This window comes from Adelges cooleyi, unplaced genomic scaffold (genome assembly GCF_023614345.1).
Source record: "Adelges cooleyi isolate 19-005CV unplaced genomic scaffold, UGA_ACOO_1.1 ACOO_flye_CR_arks_rails_tigmint_CR_PRNA_247, whole genome shotgun sequence".
Lineage (NCBI taxonomy): Eukaryota > Metazoa > Arthropoda > Insecta > Hemiptera > Adelgidae > Adelges > Adelges cooleyi.
Window position 1 is genome coordinate 5,184,904 of NW_026095912.1, and position 20,458 is coordinate 5,205,361.

Consider the following 20,458-nt stretch of genomic DNA (forward strand, 5'->3'; position numbering starts at 1 on the left):
CTGGCAAGTAACACGAGAAATGAGAACTAACACTAGACTTGAATGATGTTTTATAGTAATAATAACATGGTTGAAGTTACAGTCGATACTCGATTACTTAAATTGGCGGCCCGTTGTTGTTGGGAAGCAGTTGTACCAACATTTTGCATTATGTTGCCAATAGAAATGTCAATTTATGTCTAAAGTGCTGGTAAGGCACCGTGCATCGTATGGAGCGCAGCACCTCCTTGTGGCTAATGCACTTACTTTTAGTAGAATACATTTATTTGAGCGACATGGATTTTCTTCTAAAAGCGCTACAGTTGTAAAACGAATAGTTTTATCCAATTTTTGTACATAATCTTAAATTGGTTTTTAGGTTCTTTTAGTTGCTGGTAATCCATTTCTATAAAGTATAGAAGACTTGTTCAATCGAATAATATGAATTATAAAGTATAAAATTATTTACTCATTTGAAAACAGAAGGCGGAGGCCGAAGATAATATTTTAAATAAAAATCTGTATGGTATTACTGCAGCAAAGTAAGAAATGTAATTTGTAAAACGGTGCATCCCGGGGTAGGAACGTCCAATAATACTGTGACATTAGTATTTTTTTTTTTTATACCTAGTAGAATGAACCGATAATATTCCCATCAGATAAGGCTGACCGCCACGCACCGATGCTATAATGTAGGATTAATGTAGACATGCGAGACTATACGTGCCATTATTGCTATTTTTAGTATTTGGTTTAACTTTCCTTATCAAAAATATTAATTATTATTTATTAGGAGGTATTACATATTGGTATTGGGCTCAGTGTTTGTACTATATTCATATGTTTTGAGTAGCGAATACTGTAATAGTGTATACAGTATAAATTTAAAAAATAGGCCTACCCGGATTTGCCCGGTATCCCGGTGGGCCTATTTGCCCCTGGTTGGATGCGATTGAAAACAATGTGAGAACTGCTGGTGTATGGGAAGATGTGTGTGGGAAATCGTATCGAGTGGAGATTTAGGACAAAGCTTGTCGACTCCAAATAGTTGGGATGAAGTAAAAGAAGATTGACAATATTATATCACAATTCCCATGTAACAAACGATATAATATTTTTCTTTATTTGTGTATTGATTATTATTTGTAACTAATCTAAGGTTCGTGTTTGAAATAAAATCTGAATTCAACAAATTATTTAATTTAATATTTTCTTTAAACTAATAGCTGTAAACGTTACAATATATAGTTACCTACTTAACTATTGTGATGCTGATTTCGGATTGAGAGTTATCAGACCTTTTCTTAGGTTTGACATGAATTATTCCTCTTATGAGTTCACATGCCGCGTGCGGTATTGTTTATATCGTTATTCGATTTAACTAGGTACCTACATAGTATATAGATAATAGGTTCCTGATATTATAATATAGTACCTACCATAGGCGTGCAGCGTGCCTGAAATAGCTTCACCAATAAAAAAAAAACGGTTAATCTCGTTAATTTTCCGCAAAAATTGAGAAAACAGCAAATAAGCAAAAAAAAAAGATCCCGTTTTAAATGTCACGTACATCCTACCCTAAACATAATAATATTTAGGAAAAGGTAACTTACAACGGTGATATATTTCCTATTTTTTATTAAGTGAATGCAGAGTTTTTTTTAAATAAAAAAACCATTAATATTGGTCATTTTTTTATACTTCACAGTTCACAAAAACAAAATATTAGATAAATCCTAATTATTAAAAATGGTTGTAAATAAACAGACACAACTAACAAATAGGGGTTCTTTACACAGAAGTCGTAAACTAAAAAATAACTGACCATAATGATACCATTTAACTTGAGATCAAATTTCTTTCCAAAACTAGATAAATAACACATTTTAATTAATTACGCTAGAAATTACATACAGAACTTATTTTACTTTCTTTAAAAAGCCCTGAGAGTTGTTTTTTATTTTCTAACATAGTAAAAGGTAAATTACAAAGATTTAACGGCTTTAATTAATTAAATACATAAAACTATGTACATGTATATTGTAATTTGTGTATTTTACTATTAAATCTGTATAAAATGTCGAAAATAATTAATAAACAGTACCCATTATCATTAAATATTTTAATGATTTTAACATATTCCCGACCACAGTTGATAGATATTTTAAAACTATCTATACGTAATAGGTCCTGTAAGTCTATGATGAAGATTGATGAATAATAGATGTTACATCATAGTCATTTGATAACTGATGTTTTGTTCCCACGGTAAAATTATGGACTTTTAAACCAAAAAATGAATGCTAACATGGATAGCTAAAAAAATGTAAGTCACAATCCACAGGTCACACTACAGCACACTAAGGACACCCCGTGCGCACGCCTATAGTATCTATTTACCTGGTTTAATGGCAGAAATTATTTGTCATGAGATTTCCTAACGGCTAACCGTATACTGCAACCCAACGGATGTAACGAATTGAGGTTTTTATTAAAAGGTTCAGTAAATATAAAAGTGAGAGGGGACGACAGATTTATCGCACTTACCAATATATAGGTTTGTAGGCGTTTTTTTCCCCATGTTATATGAACGGAGATCCTATTTCATCAATATATGATACGATCCCTTTCAAGCTTAATATAATAACACAAAAAATATAATTTTACACATTACATGTTTAATATTTAATGTAATAATTGAACCGTTAATGAGCATTTCAGAATCAAGGATAAATCCATACCTGACCAGACAAACGTCTCTGGAGTCACATATATTTTTGTAAGTACGTACCTATATTAAACAACCAACTAGGTATAAGGCCGGCTACAATCCGCTCTAGATCGTCGTTGATACTTCGCTTGGATCCCTAACTCACTAAATAAAAATCAACTAAAATTGCCTAATAGAAGTTAGTTATATTTTGAAAAATCGATTTTTGTTTTCAAAATAAAATCATAATAAGTATTAATGTATTATTATGTATCAGCCCAAACATACAACTGTAAATTATTTAAAGTAAACGTATTATAAATTAATTTATAATTATTTCATTGAGTACCGAATTAATATTAATATGTTTTAAATAAAGTCAACTTTGTCATTGCTTAGCTTAACTGGCCTCGCGTAGGTCCAACGCCGCTATTATGAGCGATGGCTATTGGCCTCTTAACGAATTCGCTATCCGCCACTTAGCCTTAAAGAGGGATTTGGCTATTCTTTTCACCTAAAGATTTCTCGCCCAGAATGGTCATGACTCATGAGTCATGTGACAGAGTGTCAAACTAGGCACTAGCGACACTGAGCGCTAAACATACTGCCGCCTACCTACTCGGCCACTCGTCCTTCTATAAAATATTTGTATTTTATTAAACTATAAAGTTTAAATTGTAAATATTTATAATCACGAAAACATATTGATAATTATTTAGCTCAGTGGCCTGTGGGATAATAACTTTTTTTAACATTGAGATGGAACCATTCGCGTTTGTTTGAAAGTGAGAAGAGAAGGTATAACCAGGATTTTTTTTTCTAATTGATTTTGGGCCGATCCATAATTTATTGGGTAATTTATCTAGGAAAATCGCATGGTGTTGCGACCAAAACAAGAATAATTTTATTATCAATATAATATAATTACTCGATCTGGAAATAACTTATTATAGATTTTGTATTATTGTTACTATAATTATCTTTTTATGTTTACTCATCTGTATATGTCTTAAATAGTACTCCAATTTCACCGATAAGAGGTTTTCCTCAGTGGTGAATTGGGCCATTTTGTCAATTTAGGTTTATAGTACACATGTTTTTAAATGTAATTCTATGATGGCCAATAAATTATTATTATTATTTTTTGTCCATATTTATGTTCATTAAGCAAATAGCGTACCAATTATCGATAAAATTAGAACTCTCTTTTTAATCGTTGGAAACTGATTTGTAGGAAATAATAGAAACAATCTTTTTTTTTTTTATAATAAAAAGAAATGACTAAAATCAGCTGCAACAAAACCACTAGTAGATTCATTATTTTCAAATATTTGTACCTTATAATAAGAGTAAGATAATTTATAACATATCGATGATTTTTTTTTCAATGTCAGCATTTTATTTTTGTGTTTCTGTTAATATTTTAGAAGAATCCCGGAGTACTAAATTATGTGTTTCAATTTTAAAATACTTTTAACAGTCGCCAATCGATGATAGGAGATTTAAAAAAATATTTTTTGAAAATATTAACGCTTGCAGTTTATGTTTGCCCTGTATAACAATATATTATGTAAGTACCTACCGGTCTCACAGAAAACAAGACCAGCTGGACCCCAGCGGGAATTCACCGATTTTCCGCCGGCCTTATCCGTTTCTGGTTAGATACATAATGCATTCGGCGAAGGGTATAAAACATAATAAACATTTATTGGAATACAATTTTACAACAAACGACATACAATTTTATAACAAAAGAATTGCCCTAAAAACGGTTAGTGTATAACAATAGCATACTCTCACCCTCTAGATACAGTCCGGGTGTACGTGGAGCAGATGTGCATTATGCATGTATGTGTGTGCATTATGTTTTATTGTCACGACAAAATTTGATCAGAAATGCCCTAGAGTAAACCCTCGGTTCTCGGGTAATGGCAGTACAAAAACCTATTATTCCACGACAACCCCCAGGCGAATTCACCCTCTTTTCACACAAGCAGCTGCATTGTGTTTTTTCACCACTTCTATCCGCTCACGAATTTCGGGCGTTGACGATTCTTTGAAAATCAAAACGTGTTTGTTGCAGTTGCTGGTCGAACATAGTCCAAACATTGTTTTTAAGTATTTTTAGTTTATATATAACATATACTCTTACTCTGTATATTTAACATATAATTACTTCGATCTTATTCAACGCCGCCGCGATTATCAGCTACAAAGGTATGCAATAATAATTAAATAATAATAGAATTAATAGCGGACTGACCCGTCTAGGACAACGAATCCGTCTAAAAAACATCATCTCATGGTAGCAGCTTTGGGCCTTATAGCCCTGTGAAGCTTGATTATGATGATAATTAATAGCGGTAGGTATACCTAGTGTGTCTATCCTGGCAGCCAGGATGTTCTACCGGTATATTGTTTTTGTAATTAATCATACAGTATACCGGATACCAGATACCTTGTATTTGATGCGTTTGTACGGTGTAGCAATTATGTTAAAGTTGACAGTGGGTTTAAGGAACTATAATATTAATAACTCAACTTTTTGAAAAACATTTTTTATAATTTAAGTTATATAAATGTTTTTAATATTAAAAAGTAGAAAATTACTTTATTGAAGAGGTATACTGGACATATTCAATAACAGCTGTCAGCTACATGACATTATGTAAGACATTCTCATCAAATTTTTCAAATTCATAATAGATTTATTTGCTAGATTATTAATCCTATTATGGACCGAGTAAAACAAATACTAGTAGCTGTAAGTTTGGGTTGGAAACATAGTAAAAAATACACTGTCAAGGGCGCTGAAAATTTAAAAGAAACCCACTTACTTTACTAATTATTACACACAACCATTTTAAGTTTTTTTTTACTATAATTGCTTAAAATTTCATTTGGGGGGTCATGAGGTTAATATAAATTCTATGAAAATGTTTAATTTGGTTGCTAAATATCTCTTTTGAGGCGCTTGAAGACTTAATGTCAACTATAAAATAACTTGTAAAAAATGATTATAATTAAACATTACAAGGAGACATTATTTTCCGTGTAGGTAGTTATTTTGTACTGCTAAACTAGCTCACATAAACTCACTAAAAACTGTATGGTAAGATTTTTAAGAACAGGATTTCAAAGCAAGTACATATTTTATGATTAATAAACGAAAAAAAAACAATCCATCAAAATGCTGATGTAAATACTACCAAAACTAATGTCAATACATTAAGATCTAACATACATATAAGTATATTCTTTCTGTATAATTGGCCTAAACATATTCCAATAACTATAATAGTTCCATAGATTATGGACCCCATACGAATCAAAAGGTGACGACAATCGCAATTCTTAAGAGTTAATGATAATATTTCTTGTTTTAAAACACTTTTTCATCCACAATTTTTTCTTTACTTTTTTTTCCCACCAACAATACATATATTATCGATAGTTAATATAAATAATTAATAACCTTTACCCATATTATTTACTATTACAGATTAGTGATTACTGTAAATAGACTAAAAATTGATTTAATTTTTTCGATAAATCTTGTCAAGAGCACACTACACTTTTCACATTATTATTAGCCAGTTAGGTATAACTTGTTTTTACTCCAAATATCGACTTTAAAGGCAAATTTTTTTTTACAATTATGTATTCTAACAATGTCGCTATTCCTTATATATCTAAAATACATAATATGTATAAATCCTCCCTCTTTTGTTCTCTCATCATTTTTACAATCACTACGTTAATCCCTTTATCCATTCGTATTTCAAGAAGTCATTTTAATTTGTCCTTCTCTTATATTTAAAAAAAACAAATTAATCTTGTGTATCATTTGAATATTATAACTTTATCATGAGTACTACATATACCTACAGGTACCTCGTTTTTCTAACATGGATACATTGTATATTATAATAAATAATTGTAGAGCTGTAGTTCAATTTCTAGTGATTGACAGTACAACAAATTCTATTGGGGGGGAGGGGCTTACTCCAGAATCCCCTATGTAAGTACGTATATATATATTTAATATTATTCATTATTTTCATAAAATCCCGCGACCCGCATCGCTATTTATATAAAAATCGGAGGAAGGCGTCGCGGTCAATACAGAGTATGACAGGCCAAACGGATCATGCGCTACCTCCGTTTTATTGTTTCTATACATAGTATTTTCACCCCTTAACCCTCCGGCCACCGCTCGTCCGTCGTGAGCGCACGTTGCTATGGTAACTGATTTCATTATGATTTTTGTCAATAGTTGGAATAAACCCAACTTCTAAGCTGCAGCCAGTATAAATATTTTAAACCCGGGAAATTAGCGCGCTCTAATAGTCGGCTTATCCTCGAATATTGTTTATTTTTTTTAGTTTTTAAATAGAAACGGTAAGTTACGGTTGTCGGCATCTATTTATGTATTTATTATCATATTACTCTGTTTTAGCACAAACTTAATTTTTGAATCTCGAGTAAACATGTTGAAAGTACACGACGAAATGCCAAGAACGCACAACGAGCTCGTCGACCATTTGGTTGATACAAAAGCGGTTTGCACGAAAAAAGTGGAAATGGCGTTCAGAGGTGTCGATCGAGGCATCTATTACAACACGAAAGACTTGGACAGTGCTTACAAGTTATTGACTTGGAAGTCCGGACTTACAAACGTACCGTCGCCGTTCGTGCACGCTTTTGCGTTGGAGTTCCTCGAGTTGGAACCGGGACATGCATTTTTGAACGTCGGTTCCGGTGTCGGTTGTTTGAACATTATGGCCGGCCTGTTGCTCGGTAAGTGTTTGATGTACATTTTATCTTTTATAATATTATAATATAGTGTGCGCCTTGAAAAATGACATAATCATGAAAAGGAGTACAACTTCATACTGATTATAAAATATTATTTGTGTCAATTATTTATTCAGGTCCGTACGGTGTCAACCACGGTGTTGAAATTTCCAGCTATCTCGTGAAGTACGCTTACAGCAAACTAGAACAGTATAAATCGAATGCAGCGGCAATGGATTATTATGATTTTTGTGAACCAAAATTTGTGGCAGGTAATATTAAATAATATGTATTATTAAAAAAAAATATTTCAGATTGACAAAAATGTTTTAAAGTGATTTGTTATAAATACAGGAAACGTAATTGATCTGTCACTAACGGGTATGTACGATAGAGTTTACTGTGGGGCCGTTGTTGAACCTGAGTATCAAATGTTCATAAGGTCGCTTGTCAAGGTAATAATAATTGTTTTTCAAAATATCATACGCAATATGTGCCGTGCGTTTGTAGTGCAAAATATAGCTTACATACCTCCTTTTTCTAGGTTGGTGGAATTTTAATCACAATGACCGTAAACGAACACTTAAAATGTAAGCGAATTGATGAAAGTACATGGAGCGAAACAAAATTATTCCCAATGCTAGTTAAAAAACTAATGCACTTGCCGGCAAAGTTTGCTATAAATCCAGCACCATCTTGTAAGTAGACAAGTTGTTCACTATTTTATATGTTTAATTGGGTTTCAAACCCCACTTCTATTTAGTTAGTCAGGGCAGTCCCTCAAGCAATGCATACGTTTTATAAACGTTTTTATATTTTTTTAAAGTTTTTATGACTGCTTTGTAATTGTGAAAAAGAAGTAAGTGTATAAAGTTTTAGAGATGTTTAAAATTAAAAAAAAAATTGTATTTTGTTGTTTATATTTTTCAAGTTTATAAAACATAGTTTTGAAAAATATAGACAAAAAAAATAATTCTCACATCTTAAAAAAGTTATTTATAATGACATAACACATAAAAAAAAAAATGTAATGTTCAACATAACCGAGTTGAGAAACAAATTATATTTTAATTAATAATTAATAATAAATAATGAATTTTACTAATCGTAATGAAATAACTTATTTTATAGTCACCGTCGAGCCCCACACTTTACAAGACCTATGCAGATTTAAGGTGCGTTCGTTATTACGTGATAAATTATTGAATAAATATCCGTCCCTACAAATGCAAACAATGTGTACTTCGGAAGAATATCCACTAGAAGAACCGGAATTTATATATGCTGATTATATGGATACAATATTTGCTTCTAATTTCACAGCTGAACCGTGGGAGTTCCCTTATCACAGTAAGAAAATGTTGTTTTGGCTTATTGTCGCTATCTCATAATGCAATTTTGATCATTGTTAATAATTGTTTTATATTAGATGTTACTTTTCCGATGCTCAACAATGACATTCATTTTAGTGTAATGAGTTCTGAAGAAATCCCTGCCACACGTACAAACATTACAAATTTAAGTAAGTCTCAAGTTTTTCTAATTTTAATGTAATTTTAAGAAAAATGAATCTAGTAAACTCTTATTGGGTCTGGGCACTTATTTAAATATCAAGTAAATATTTTTAGAAGTAATTATATATGATTAGTTTGTAGTACTTTTTTATATACTTTTTAAAAAAAAGTTGTTATGAGTATAAGTATTTCCTTTTTTTTAAAACCTATAATATGGTTTGCATACATACTTGTTTTTTATCTGGTTTTACTTACAACATAATATGGGACATTATCCTAGAAAGAGAAAAACGCTGTCCCATTTTTCGATGGAAGAAATTATTTAAAAATGTTGAAAAAATGCTATTAATAAATATTTATTTGTTCTATCTACTCAAGATGAAAATTAATGACAATCCATTATTATCACATTTTAGGATAATAGCCCATGTATTAATCTTAAAAATGTTGTACCTAACTATCTACTAATATATTTTAAGTAGGTAAATACATATTAATTTTTTTTTTTTGATTTGCACTTAATCTAATTAATTTTTCAAATTTAATTATTATTTAATTAAAAAATTATTTTATTAAAGAAAATAGTATCAGTCAATTTGTATTTATTACATTTAAATTTGTTTAAATAAATAGATGCCTCATTTTTCTGACTTTGTATTTACACATTTTATTTTTGGGGAATCTGACCTTCTTTAAAATAAAATTAATGATTTTCTTATCAATATTTTTATAATTACAATTTTAATTTTAACATTTTGACTATTGATAATGAATTTTTATGTCACCATTAGATCATGAAACTAATTCTGAAGAAAATGAGACTTCGAATCAACAAAGTAAGCTTTTTGTTTTTGAATTCAAATTTTATATTAACCAAAATAAGTTGAGTAAGTCTTTGCAATCTAAAATAGGTTAATTTCCAACTATTCATTTTTACTACAATTTTTTATTATAAAATGTTAGTTAAATAACATGTATTTAGTCTTTCGAGTATTAATATTTTAACTATTAGATGTTGAAGCTGATACTGAAGATAACCTTCTATTTCTTATCAAATACCCTCAACCTAATTTGAGTGAATGTAATTCTACAGATGTTGAGCCTGAACCCGAAAATGCAAGAGTTGCGCCCACAGTACCGACAATATCAAACAGTCCAACCACGTCTTCTTGCTGCAATACGAGTGAAGAACGAATGTTATTTAGCTGGCTATCTCAATCTGAAGAGAATGGTCTTGGCTCTGTTATAGATGAAATACATACCATGACAAGTGACGGTGATGTTGGCACATGTTTAGGAACGCAATATGAGGGCACTAGAACAAGTCGGTTTTTACCAATGATTAACAAGCCACCTTCAAAGAGTAGGTTCGATGGTTTTAATGCACTACCGAACTGGTTACAAGACATTGACATAACCAAAAAATATCCATGTAATTTTATCCCTGATCGTCAAAACAATAAGCTAAGTAAGCTATTAAAAAGCGAAATAAATAATTTAGCGATTCCAGAATCGTTAAAAAATTATCTTAACTTAGTCAGAAATTAAATGAAAAAATGATTTAATAATTTTAATACTTTTTTTTTTTTAGTATTTTAGAGATAGCTTTTAAATTTTTGAGAAACTATATATTTCATATATAGTTAGTTTTTTTATCAGCATCGTTGAATATATATTTGTTTTGATATTTCAATTAATAGTAAATTAGTTTGGGAGTGCAAGAAAGTCATCGACCCTATTATCAAAAATGTATTCTATTAGGAACAATTAAGTGCCAAACTTTTCAAAAACAATTAATTTTTAGACCAGCCTAGATCGGAGTTGCTGACGTATTACTTAAAAAAAATATATATATTAAAAAACCAGTTACTTTTTTGTTTAAAATAACAGGTTATATGTATTAAGTAAAGAAAAATGTATTTAAATAAAGTATTGTATGAAATTTAAAAAAAAAACTAATTTAAATGTTTGGATTAGTGTAATTTAGCGTTATACTCTATAGCCAATTTTTGTGATTTATATTATTGAATAAGTCTTTATCGTCTTCCAATTTCTTCACATTTGAGCTTTAGAAATTGGCTCATAAAAATATATAAGAAACTAATTTCAAAACTGAGATGCCACCTGTGTGTTTTTTAAAATTACCTATGTGTTTTATTATTTGTTATTATTTATTTGTTTATTTTATAATTTTTTACTTATGACCAAGGGTCTGTTAAAAAATTCCTATTTACTCTTATTTAAAAAATTAACTTTTAAATCTTAGCTTTAACTAAGAACTTTTTAAGTCTTTTTTTTTTTTATTTCTATACTTTATATGATTGTATTTTATTTGTTGAGTGTATTATTTGTTGTATAAAATATAAAATATTTATAAATTGTATCAAAACACTTAATGGTTTTAATTTCTTCAAAAACTTTTACAATTATACAATTACTTCAAAACATACCAAGGCTTACCAAAGAGAAAGATAGAGCAAACAAAGATATCCCTCTGGCCCTTTCGTACTTTTGTGTAAAATTCAATATGGTACCTACAAGTAAAACACACCACGTCTCGCCTTATAGTAAACTATTCTTTTCTCTGGTTAGCAGCGGTATAACAAATCTCGATATTTGGTTTAATATATTAATTGTAGCCTGTGGCGGATTAAGTAGACGTCTGGAAAATTTGTAAAGGTAATAAAAAATCATAAAACCGTCAATGATGGAATATAAAAATACCATATAATTACAATATATTAATGATAAAATTAAAATAAGTGTATACTATATAATTTTTCATATTTCTGTAACACAAATAAATCAACAATATTGTAACGATGGACATATTAATTAAATCACAATACAGATAATGTCTATTAAAAAAAAAGAAAAAATATACTATAATTTATTTGTATTTTAATTTTAAAGATTGTACTACATAAATAATAAATTAATTTTCCATTTTTCAATAATTAATAAGAATAAAAAAATACACATATACAAACACTAGAAACTTAAAACAAAAATTCTCATTCAGGTATATATTGTTTTATTATATACATACTTCTATATTTCAAAATATGTTTTTAGGGTTGTTAATTTTTTTATTTTTTTTTTATTACTAACAATATAGCGTAGATCTTTTTTTTCTATAACGTCAATATACATACAATAGCAAATAACGTTGTTAGTCTACATTTAAATTATTAATATTATAAAAACCGACAAAGAAAAAAACTAAATTATAAATAAAAAAAATTATACATCCATAATTAGAAAAAAGATACATAAATATATTTTCTTTTGCATACAATTTTTTTTTGTTAGAATATTTTTTTTTTGAAAATTAAATGATTTTGTAACAAAAAGCAGGATTAAATTATGTATGTAATGTATACTTTTAAAAAATAAATCTATGCGCCACCAAATTTTTATCATAATTTAATCAATACCCCTAATTTATACAAAGCTGTCTCACATATGGAGATCACTGATCGGTCGATGTTGCTTTAAGCTCTTTGATTTGTTTGATTAGATAAGCTTTTTCGTCGTTGAACTGTTCGTCTTCGGATCTCTCCGTGTGAAATCGTGTTAAAAACTCGACGAGCTTGTCTTGATTGCGAAGCAAAATATCGAGAATAGGTTTAGGCTTGTTTGGATTGGCGACAAAAACCTAAAATAGAAATACACTCAAAAAACAACCGATGCAATAAACAATAATATCGACAGCTATTATTTGATCAGAATAACAACTTAATATTAAACCCTGAGAAATGACAATATTTTAGTTCTAGCCTTTCCTTCTCAGTTGAATGATATTAGCGCTGGGTCACAAACATAAAAAAGGAGGACTTAAAATTGTTTTTTTTGAATTTATCATTGGAATAATATAAAATAAGTGAATGGTATAAAATCAAGTAATTGAAGTATTTTCTTAGCTTTTGTGTACATGACTCATTTCGTTTTCGACTTGAATACAGGGACCGAATTAACACATTAATGACATAATTGAAAAAAGGATAGTAAGGACGATGGTCATATAACCTGGCCTTGGCAACGTTAAGTTGTAGGTTAAAGGCCTTGGAAAAATCTATGAAGATAACATCCACTCAAGAATGTTAACGAAAAACTAAACAATATAATTACAAACGACCAAATTATACATGTGATTGTCGATCAAATGAGGTCACAGGTCTATACAAATTATTACAACTCAAAATGATAAAATCACTTTCAAATAAACGCTTCGATGTGAAACTTTAATGGTTGAATAACATATATCAATAAAATTATTGTAATTATGCCAAGTGCTAAAAAATGTATTTTTAGTATAAGGGAGTATACGATTAGGGTCAAAGTATAATTTTTCTCTTTTTTTTGTATTTTTCCTTAATAATAAAAAGTTTGTCTACAGATTTTTAGGAAAATTGTAAAATGTATAGCCCCGTTCTACATCTACTCTTGGACTAATTTGCAGACCATTATCTTTAAACTTCACCTAAAAAAACTATAGTGTCATAATTTTAAGTTGCAAAATATATAAATTTTTATGCTGACATATTTGATTTTATCATCGAATATTTGATGAAGAAGGATATAATATATAATAACCATGTATATTTTATATTTCAATCATGCATCTGACCCACAATAGTATCAATCACATACAATTACAGATTGATAGAGTTGTTACTCAAGTAAATCGGTTCATACAAAAAAAAGTTATCATGGCTTCACAAAAAAAAAAAAAAAATTAAAACTAAAATCTTCTTAGCTAACGCATCGCTAAAAATTATAGTTTTGAAATTATAAGTTTTATGTTAAATAATTTGTTTTAAGTCATACAACCTTAAAACAAAACTGACTCATTTAAAAAACTAAGAGGAATAATTGGTAAGATTTTAGTCTTAATCTATCATAGAAATATAGATTAAAATAAATAGCTCTTTTTTTTTTCTTTTTTTTTACTGACCTAACTTTTTGACTAAGTACTGAATAAATACAAATTTTTAAAAATACCTTGAAAACATGGAATGCTTCAAACTGTATATTTCTAGATTTTTCTTTCAACATGTTCATCATTAATTTTAAGTTGTCTGGGTTTGATATGTAACGAGTCATGACAGTAAAATTGTGACGATCTAAAAGCAGTTCTCCAAGTAATTTCAAGCTCTGTCGTCTTGTAACGTAGTTTTCAGAGTTAAGTAGCTGTTGATAGTGAACAAACACCTTGTCGTAGTTCATTTCGAGAAATTCGGCGCAAAGAGGCTTATGTCGAGTTAACAATTCCTAAAAACAATACGCAATTAGTAATGACAAAATATGAGAATGCGGAAAAATCAAACCTTAAAAGTGGAAAAGGCGTCCGAGGCTATATCGAACGTTGACACTTCCACGTAACGGAAAAAATTGAAAAACTCTTTTGCATACAACATAATTTTTGCTAAGGCTTCATACCTAGCACACTCTCGTAGCATAGTACCACAGTTTAATGCAATTTCTTGATGTTCGTAACTAAAAAAAAACCACATAAATAGATTTAATTTAAATTTGGCATAAGTAAGAGGAGTTCTTAATGGCGGACTTACCCAGCTATAAGGGTGAATAGAATCTCTGATTTTGCACAAATGTGCTCAACAGTAGGCGATCTACTGCCTAGTTGTCGACGAAGAACATTGTTAAACACTTGAGCAACATCTTTTTTACCCTAATAAAATTAAAATAAAAGTATCGTACATCAAATGTCTATTAAGTACATTCATCGCAATTAACTTACTTCGAAATCTATTTTTGTTAAATTTTGTATCAGCATTAGTAACAAATTGTTGTTGTACATTTCTTGTGCCAACTGAGCAACGACAATGTCAGACAGCGGCTCTGTGTCTGCAGTTCCATAGAGCAAATTTTTTATGATCAAAAGATTTTTACTAACATCTTCTTGTGCCTAAAATTTAAAATGCCATTGTTATAAACTTATCAACTGATAATTTGTGTTGTGAGCCTTAAAAGTAAAACACAATTAAAACAAATGCCTTTGTAAATTTTTTAATTTTATTTTATTTAAAATACACCCAATGTATTCTAAAAGCATCTGATAATATTATTTTAACCCGCACTTTTATGAATGTGACTGTGAACTACTAAGAAGAAGGTTATATTTATAATTTATGAGTTGTTATTATGTGTATGTTACATTGTGAAGCTGGAAAAAATCAATTTAGTTTTTAAGTACAATGGTAAAGTTATGTACATTTTTTTTAAAAAGTCGCGTAGTTAAGATAAAATTTATTTGATATAAAAGATTAACATAGAAGATAACAAGAAGAAAGATTTTCATAGAAAAAAACTTGTTTCAAAATATCTCTATAAAAAGCTAACAAAATAAATTAAAAAATATCTTATTTCTTTACTATTAATAACAATTGATAAAATAAGCTCAATCCTCAAGTAATGTTATGGTATAAATTGACTTTTATTACAAATAAATAACAAGTATTTTTTTCTTTCAAAATTTCGTTTTTAAATTGTTAAATGTGGATAGTTATTGAGGACACAGACTCAATTTTCAAAACTTTAGGATATTATAATATCTGTTACAGAACAATTTGCATTCTGTGGTACTAATTTACTTTATAAAGTAGGCAACTTTATATTTTGAAAAATAGCTCATTAAATTAATTGAAAAAAGTGTTACATATTAAAGTAAACACGTTTCAATAAACAGTTTTCAAAAAAATCAATTTTAAACATTTTAACTCGTAAATGCCCTTCTTGGTCTCGCTGACAGTTTGAGATGTAAAAGTAAAAAAATATATTTATTTGCAATATTAATTGCAGTAGTAAAAAAAACTAGTTATTTAATTTCATTAAATTCTGCGCTAAGTAATTTTACTTAAATAACGTGTTACAAAACGTTTAAAAAAAATATTCTATTTTGAAATTAAGAAAGGAAAATAATTTTTTGAATTACACTTAAAAATGAGAGGTTATCGATTTCAATGAAATTTTGACAGGTTAATATTAAGTGAAAAAAAGAATACCCATAATTTGCCAAATGAATTGTAATTACAGAGTAAACTTGCTCATTACATTATATTGAGTACAAAAATTGTAAGTATTGTACATAACTGACTGATTTTTGTGTGATTTACAGATACAGCTGAAACTTTTTTATAGCAAGTTATCAGTTTCAATGGCAGATATTTTAGTGTCATACTTCAACTGAATGAATATTTTTACTTAACTAAAATTTAGTTTAGTTTCGCATTAAATTTTTTAAAGTTAAAAATTAAAATTGCTCATATCAATAAAATGCAAAACAAAATTATAAAATTTTATTCATTTCTTATTTCATTTTAAGATTAAACCTGTCAAAAGTTACGAAAAATTAGTGATCCCATCAACATACTATTTTATAACATTCATGACCATTTTGGTGGGCAAAAAGGATATAATGCGCAGAAGTCATACACATTTTTTTGTTTGCATTTTTGGAGTATAAATATTAATTTTAAGCTAATATAAACTGAGCTGAAAGAAATTTACACAGTTAAAATCTATTTAAACTGATTCGTTCTTATAAAATTGTGCCTTTTAATAAATGCTTTATTCTGATCTACATAATTAAGTATAGAGGTGTTACCAATGGGTAGCTTCCTTTTCAAGATATACATACCCTGTTATAGTTTAGATAAAAAAAAAACTTATTGTACATACATATTTGTATAGATTGTTTTTGTAAAATAAAAAAAAAAATTAAGTAATGAAATCTGTTACATTACAAAATTGTTAATAATTGGCATGTTTATATAATAAGTTATATTTTTCTAGGTTGAAAAATTTGAATGAGTTGAATATTAAGTGTTCTTTACCTTTTCTAGTTTTTTATCTCCTTTTTCCAGCGCAACAACAGCTTCTTTTAATTGCTTCACCACTTCAACTGGATTTTTCTGAGATTTCCCAAAAAGAGGCATATTTCTGTATGAAAAAAAAATATATGTATTACAATAATAAGTTTACATTAATATTTTGTTAAGTTATACTGAAAGTATTATGTAGGTAAGTACTTGATATTAAAATATGCGTTCATTATACATTTCAGTTCTTCATTATTTAAACGGTAAACTTTTTAGATGAAACTAGCAGAAATAATACCTAGAATACAAGCAAAAGAATTTATGAATTTCTAAGATGTTGCACAAGATAAAATACATACTTGAAAATGTAATTTTAAGTAATGAATTTTCCTTTTATTTATCTTTATAAGTGTAAAGTAAATGAACTATAGATAATATAATTAAGGTCATAATATGATTTCATCGCAGATACAAATTCAAACATTTAGAAAAATTAAGCATTTTGTATAACATGATAATGTCATTATCCATTTTATAATTTTAAGTTTCCGAGAACATTGGCAAAGCTTTTAAAATTAAAACGATAACCAATGAAAGGGTTTCCTGCAAACAAAAATCACTTGAAACAATGCTTATGAAATCAGCTTAAAAAAAATTGTTACACGTTAAATGTTAATTTTACCATTTTTATAGTAAAGCTTAGGGAATTTTTAAACTTTCCATAATACTTTGTTTATTTTAAACAACAAGTAATAAGACTATTTAAACATGCAACAAGGTAAAAACGATCAAGCTAATCATATTTTCATTTACAAAATAGCTTTTTTGGCATAGGTTATGGACTACTGGAATTCTAAATTATTAAAACTGTTAATCAAAATTGTTTTGGCACACAAATAGGTGAAAAATAGGTGACTAATCAAATAGACTGGGATGGTTCCAAAAAACACATATCAAAGGAAAAAGGCACAGACGAGAATAAACAAAGTTGCTTAAAATTTATCACAGATTAAAATATTTGTTTTGCAGTCAAAAGAGGAATACAATTTCAGTATTAGAGATTTTAAATAGTCTATAGAACAGTCGAAATGGTTACATAATGTTTTGTTGAAACATTAATTAAATAGAACTAATTAGACCAGCTTAAGATTTTACCTAAAAATGTTTAAAATTATATGTAGTAATATTTTCAAATACATAAGTCAGTTTATTAAGTATTTTTTTTAAACTTACTGAAGGTCCTAATAATTGTAAGAAATGATAAGCCACATTTGGAAGTAAAAAATGAACATTTTATACGTTAATCAGAAATAAGAAAAATACCAGTTAAATAAAAAACTATCAAGAAATTACAAAAATACTAATAATTATGTGTCGGTTGTAAAAATGGAAAAAACAAACCATACAATACGATATAAGAATAATAATTATCTATTGTTACCTATTACATAATTTTTCTACTATCTATAAATGGTAAGCCATCAGATAAAAAAGTCTATATCTACATAACCAAATAGAAGTTTAACACAAAATTACAAGGTTCAAATCTATAAATATATGTAATAGATGCTTTATACATTTTTCTATATAATTATATCTTTATTGTTAAATAAAAAATAAAACCTATTGATATGGAAAGAGTATATTATTAAGAGTACAGGAAAACTGATAATATAATTTAAAACTCGGATAATTCCTAATTTATAGACTATGTACACAAAATGATAATGAATATTTGATAAGAAAACGTGAACGGTAGTTTGAAAACAAAGATTGGTTAAAACATAAGCAAATATATTTTTCTTCAAAATACAAAAATAGTTTTCCAAGACTACAATCTACCAAACCAGATTTATGGAAGTGGCGATTAGATTTTTTTCGAGTCACAGACGATCGAATGAGTACATTGACATTGACAATTTTATTTAAATGACTGACTTTGAAAGCAGATTGTTCCAACAAACAGAAAATTAGGTACTGACAGTTGTTAGTGGCGCTATTAAGACAACTCATTTACTGTTGGACCAATCTTAATACTTGATGGTTAAGTTAAGTTTTGAGGAAAACTGGAAACTAAAACAAATCGATGACCGAGTGGTAAGAGAGTTTGTTGCGTACATGTAAAACGACAATAATTTAACGAATTTGACCGAGGAATTAATAATTATTATTCAAATTATATAGTGGTCGAGCATTGAACATACTGTGGTTTGTTTAAAAAAAAAAAAAATGTAGATTTATCGATACACTTACCAGGCAAATTCAAGAAGCTTAGACCACTGTAGATTCAACTCCTCTGTTTACCGTTGAGTTAAATGTCGAACTCAGACGGAATTTTTGAATCAAATTTGTTTGTTGTTGTTCAGACTTCAGACGAATTCGGTGAAACCAGCTCGTTCCATCTGTTCTGCGATTGTAATGATAACAAAAAAAAAAAACGACAACGGTAAAGCTTTAGACGAACAATAAACCTGATAATAATAATATTAGATATTATTTTGTAAAAAAAAAACGTCTACCTGTTAAAATAATAATAATTTAATTATTACCTATTATCGAAACGGTCGACGGTCGATGGTAATAATAATAAAACAATAATTATTCTAATCGAGAAGACAAGTAAACGAAACCGCTGGTAATGTTTCTGCTGATAACGATAATCTCGCGTCCATTTAGAATGCTATAGCTTATGAGTAATAAGGATTTTCATAAGAATAATAATAATACAATATTTCCGCGATTCGTCATGCCCAGAAGAGTGCTTTGTACGAGGCGGAAAAAAAAACAATAATAAAAGAAATAAAATACCACGACCACAAAAAGCGATACAGTTATTTTATATTATTATGCCCGCTGTCCGAAACATCAAAATCAACTACACTCTTTCGTTTGTAGTCGCATATTTTTATTATTAATATATTTTACTCTTATATTATTATATTTAGATGATTATAATATGAAAACTGTGATGGTATTTATGTGGCTGATTTTGTTTTATCCGTCTTGGGTTAAGAACGAATAAAGAAAAAAAAATAACAATTTCAACAATGCAATATCATTATTTTCCTTGTGTACAAGTACATACACGAGTGCATTTGTGTGTGTGTGTGCCACGACTGCACTGCGGAAAACTTAGACAATACACTGCGGTTGCGGTGACAATGACAAATGTCTAAATCGTTGAGGAAAAATGAATAATAAAACCACCATTAGGGTCCGATCACACCGTACACACTGCAGTCTACACAAGGCGATGACGGCAATCGAACAAGTAGGGACACGTCACACGCAGCAGCTGCAACCGGCACGGTGATTAATCGTACGCGACCAAGACCGAGTGATATGATATTGTGGTAAACGTTATCATTTTTTGAAGAAGTCATTGTTTGGCGGTAAATTTTGAAATCACGTTACATGCGTATATCAATATAATATGTACAAAACAATATTGGACAGTATTTGAAATAAAAGTATTTAAATTACATGTGTTTGAAAAACTTTTCAGTATTTTGTATTTTATGTCTCAAAATAATCTTGTTTCGTTTTTGCAGTAAGTAATTGGATTTTAAGATAGAAATTGTGAAATACAATTATATCAATTATTATTTATACTGCAG

The 20,458-nt window shown here is 28.7% G+C and overlaps 2 protein-coding genes across 6 annotated transcripts; one reads left to right on the plus strand and one right to left on the minus strand.

Moving 5' to 3' along the window:
• The first annotated feature begins 6,994 nt into the window (after positions 1–6,994).
• LOC126836723 (uncharacterized) lies at positions 6,995–11,136 on the plus strand. 2 transcript variants are annotated; one of them, XM_050570329.1, is made up of 9 exons: positions 6,995–7,090; positions 7,149–7,489; positions 7,624–7,758; positions 7,841–7,941; positions 8,031–8,184; positions 8,618–8,836; positions 8,916–9,008; positions 9,792–9,836; positions 10,013–11,136. In XM_050570329.1, the coding sequence occupies exons 2-9, from the start codon at positions 7,180–7,182 to the stop codon at positions 10,546–10,548; spliced, it is 1,593 nt and encodes a 530-aa protein (XP_050426286.1). In that variant the 5' UTR covers positions 6,995–7,090; positions 7,149–7,179; the 3' UTR covers positions 10,549–11,136. The 2 variants fall into 2 exon arrangements, with proteins under 2 accessions (XP_050426286.1, XP_050426287.1); XM_050570330.1 differs by having other exon boundaries at positions 10,094–11,136.
• Positions 11,137–12,081: 945 nt separating this feature from the next.
• Positions 12,082–19,974, minus strand: LOC126836876 (protein Mo25). Of its 4 annotated transcripts, none has more exons than XM_050570546.1 (9): positions 19,391–19,974; positions 19,095–19,248; positions 17,052–17,139; positions 16,857–16,962; positions 14,762–14,929; positions 14,574–14,692; positions 14,331–14,499; positions 14,005–14,274; positions 12,082–12,658 (listed from the first exon to the last, which is right to left on the minus strand). In XM_050570546.1, the coding sequence occupies exons 3-9, from the start codon at positions 17,072–17,074 to the stop codon at positions 12,473–12,475; spliced, it is 1,041 nt and encodes a 346-aa protein (XP_050426503.1). In that variant the 5' UTR covers positions 17,075–17,139; positions 19,095–19,248; positions 19,391–19,974; the 3' UTR covers positions 12,082–12,472. The 4 variants fall into 4 exon arrangements, with proteins under 4 accessions (XP_050426503.1, XP_050426504.1, XP_050426505.1 ...); XM_050570547.1 differs by having other exon boundaries at positions 19,361–19,974; XM_050570548.1 differs by lacking the exons at positions 19,095–19,248; positions 19,391–19,974 and adding an exon at positions 17,201–17,218.
• Between the last annotated feature and the right edge of the window lie 484 nt (positions 19,975–20,458).

What these genes read in the sequence shown, in the direction of transcription:
- LOC126836723 (XM_050570329.1), top strand. Translation starts at nt 7,180, where the DNA reads ATGTTGAAAGTACACGACGAAATGCCAAGAACGCACAACGAGCTCGTC. An exon ending in TGAACCAAAATTTGTGGCAG is followed by an intron (nt 7,759 to 7,840) that starts GTAATATTAAAT and finishes TTATAAATACAG; the next exon opens with GAAACGTAATTGATCTGTCA. An exon ending in TATAAATCCAGCACCATCTT is followed by an intron (nt 8,185 to 8,617) that starts GTAAGTAGACAA and finishes CTTATTTTATAG; the next exon opens with TCACCGTCGAGCCCCACACT.
- LOC126836876 (XM_050570546.1), bottom strand. Translation starts at nt 17,074, where the DNA reads ATGAACGCATATTTTAATATCAA. An exon ending in AACGCATATTTTAATATCAA is followed by an intron (nt 16,963 to 17,051) that starts GTACTTACCTAC and finishes TTTTTCATACAG; the next exon opens with AAATATGCCTCTTTTTGGGA. An exon ending in GAGATAAAAAACTAGAAAAG is followed by an intron (nt 14,930 to 16,856) that starts GTAAAGAACACT and finishes TTTAAATTTTAG; the next exon opens with GCACAAGAAGATGTTAGTAA.